Genomic DNA, 2,820 nt, shown 5'->3' with positions numbered 1-2,820 from the left:
GGGTAGGGGACGGCGCCTGCGCGATACGCGACAACGATGTGGGAGAGAGGGGACCGGTGGGCTGTGCTTGCGGGTGCCCCGTGCATGGCTTCATCAGAACGGGTTAGGGCCGCTTGTCTGGGCGCTGCATGCAACGTATTTGCATCACATCACACACCCCTATGTGCTGGCAGCGGCGTTCACGTCATTGAAATGCCTGCCGCCCTGCCCTGCATGCTCCCGCCCCCCGCCGTCGTGCGTCCGGATACGCCCACCAGGCCCCAACCGGCCCCATCCCCCCTGAACCTCAACTGCCCTACCCATCCAAGCCGCCTCCAACTGCCCTCAACCGTCGACAATCGCCCCCAACCGGCCCAGGTGCTGGCGCTGCACAACAACTACCACGGGGACACCCTGGGCGCGATGGACTGCGCCGCGCCAAGCGGGTTCAACGGACGCCTGCAGTCGCCATGGTGCGTCTCATTGCAACAGGGCACAAATATGACGCCGGTTTCGATCTTGGATGAAGCGGTCGGCTGATGTTGTCGATGACGTTGCCTTCTTCGTACGCATGCACACGTGTGCACTTCCCTGCATTTGCGCAAACACGTGCCGGCACACGCACGCCTTCGATACATCCGCCCCAGCACGCCACGCAGCACACAGCAGAGCACATGTCGCAGCACACACTACACAGCTCACACGCCGGAAACCCCTGGCCCCTCTGAGCCCTGCAACCCCAGTCTCTCATCCCCCCCTCCCCCTCAAACCGAAAACCCCGAAACTCAACAAGGTATGCCGGCCGGGGCCTGTTCCTGGAGCCGCCCTACCTCTCCATCAAGCGCGGCCGCTGGCGCCTCGCGCTGCCAGAATGGCTGCGGGGCACGGGCGGCGACAGTAGCAGCAGCAGCAGCAGCAGCAGCAGCAGCAGCAGCAGCAGTAGCAATCGCGGCGAAGAGGGTGGGCTGAGCTGGGGCAGCAGGGAGGAGGCCTTCTGCCCAGACCGCGACAGGTGGGCTTGTTGCTGGGGTGCAGGGGCGGGCGGCGGCACTGGCACTGGCCGATGGGAGTCAGGCGCTGCAGGCGGGGGCCGGGGCGCCTCCGAGGCCCTGCCGCGAGAAGCAGGCCGGCACGCAGCGCAGTTGGCAGGCGTGGGAGGCACTTTTGGGGAGCCCGAGATGGTGTGCTCATGGATTCTGAGGGACGCGGCAAACAATGAAGACTTCTCGTAATTTGAGGTTGTCACGCGCACCCTCCTCAAAGCACCCAGCCCGCCCTGCCATCATCCACGCGCCCGCCTCTGAAAACCAGGGGCACCCCCCTCGGCGCCGCCTACGCCGCCGCCATCGACGCAGCCATCGACGCGCACGAGGCGTCCTCGGGGGCGCGGCTGGGGGCGCTGCTGCTGGAGCCTGTGCTGCAGGGGGCGGGCGGCATGCTGTGTGCTGACCCGGCCTTTCAGCGCGAACTCGTCAGGGTGGGTGGCCGGGGTGGTGGGCTAGATGGGTGAGATGCGTGTTTTGAGAGGCAGGACAGAGGGGGGGTGGAGGGATGAGGGCAGACGGAGGCACCTGAGGGGATGGAGTGCAGGCGCAGCAGAGGCGAGGCGAACAGCTGTGCGTGATAGGGGTCACAGGCGGGTTGGGCAGACGGGCGGCGGGAAGGGAGCGGGGCCCAGCGGCAGCAGGAGGCCACTGAGCATCGGCCGGCGCTGCATCCCAGCACGCGTCCAGTGAAAGAGACGCCGGAGCCTGGCCGTTTTATCGACAGTCCACCTTCTCAGCACCGAAATCCAGGAGAGCGGACTGGAGGGGACCTCCCCATCCGCCCCGGATGCCAAAATCTGGGAAGCGTCAATACGCAGCGCATGAGTTGAGACTTCTTCTACCGTCTGGGTTCGAACCCGGCTTTCTCACCTTCCCGCCGCCTTCTTGCTGCCGTTTCGCCCCCCCCCCCCGCAGTCCTGCCGCCGCAGGGGCATCCCCATCATATTCGATGAGGTGTTCACCGGCTGCTGGCGGCTGGGCGTGGCCTCGGGGGCCGCCATCCTAGGGGAGGACCCCGACATTGCCTGCTACGCTAAGCTGCTCACTGCAGGTGAGGGGGGGAGGCGTGCATTGTGCGTGCGTGCGTGTACGCATCACACGATGGAAACTTCTATGCGCATGTCTACACATCTGTCTTTTATGAATGGTCAGAGCAAGGAGGAAAACAATGAGCTAGATCGGGACTTGGGCAGCCCTGGGTTTACCCGAACCCCTGAACTGGGGCGGAGGGGGGGACGGGCCGAGGGGATGGCTGACTGCATGCGCGCAGAGCGGGCCTGTAACTGCGGCGTCGCATGCCGCCGACCACAGCAAACACTTCGCCGTCCGGCGCCCCGACATCGTCACCCTTCGACAGGCGTTGCGCCGCTGGCAGTGACGCTGGCGAGGGAGGAGGTGTTTGCCGCCTTTGAGGGGCAGGACAAGGTGCGGGCCGCACAGCCACAAACCTGCCCATTGGCTTACAGCAGTGGCCAGGAGCCTGCTGTCAGGGGCTGAATACTTGTATGAGCTGATGCTGATCCGAGGGCGCTGCCTGAGACTGCTGCTGACTTGTGCATGCTGACCCTGGCGGACTCAATGCGTATGCATGCGCGCATGCTCAGCCAGGCCCCTTGGCCCCTCACCAGCGACGCTCACCATCGCCTCGGACCCCTTTCGGTCCCCTCAACACACACACACACACTCTCTCTCTCTCTCTCTCTCTCTCTCTCATACTCACTCTCTCTCACACACACACACACACTCTCGCTCTCTCACACACACACACACACACACGCACACACCCTACCAGGCC

General features: G+C 65.0%; 1 protein-coding gene across 1 annotated transcript; it reads left to right on the top strand.

The window, feature by feature from the left end:
* Positions 1–402: 402 nt before the first annotated feature.
* MNEG_15915 (adenosylmethionine-8-amino-7-oxononanoateaminotransferase) lies at positions 403–2,522 on the top strand (the record flags this gene model as incomplete). Its single annotated transcript, XM_014035614.1, has 5 exons — positions 403–452; positions 773–991; positions 1,291–1,456; positions 1,941–2,076; positions 2,383–2,522. The coding sequence occupies 5 exons, from the start codon at positions 403–405 to the stop codon at positions 2,520–2,522; spliced, it is 711 nt and encodes a 236-aa protein (XP_013891068.1).
* Between the last annotated feature and the right edge of the window lie 298 nt (positions 2,523–2,820).

Source organism: Monoraphidium neglectum (genome assembly GCF_000611645.1).
Source record: "Monoraphidium neglectum strain SAG 48.87 unplaced genomic scaffold scaffold05790, whole genome shotgun sequence".
Classification (NCBI taxonomy): Eukaryota; Viridiplantae; Chlorophyta; class Chlorophyceae; order Sphaeropleales; family Selenastraceae; genus Monoraphidium; species Monoraphidium neglectum.
The sequence above is the reverse complement of the archived record's forward strand: the minus strand, read 5'-3'. Positions and strand labels throughout refer to the sequence as shown.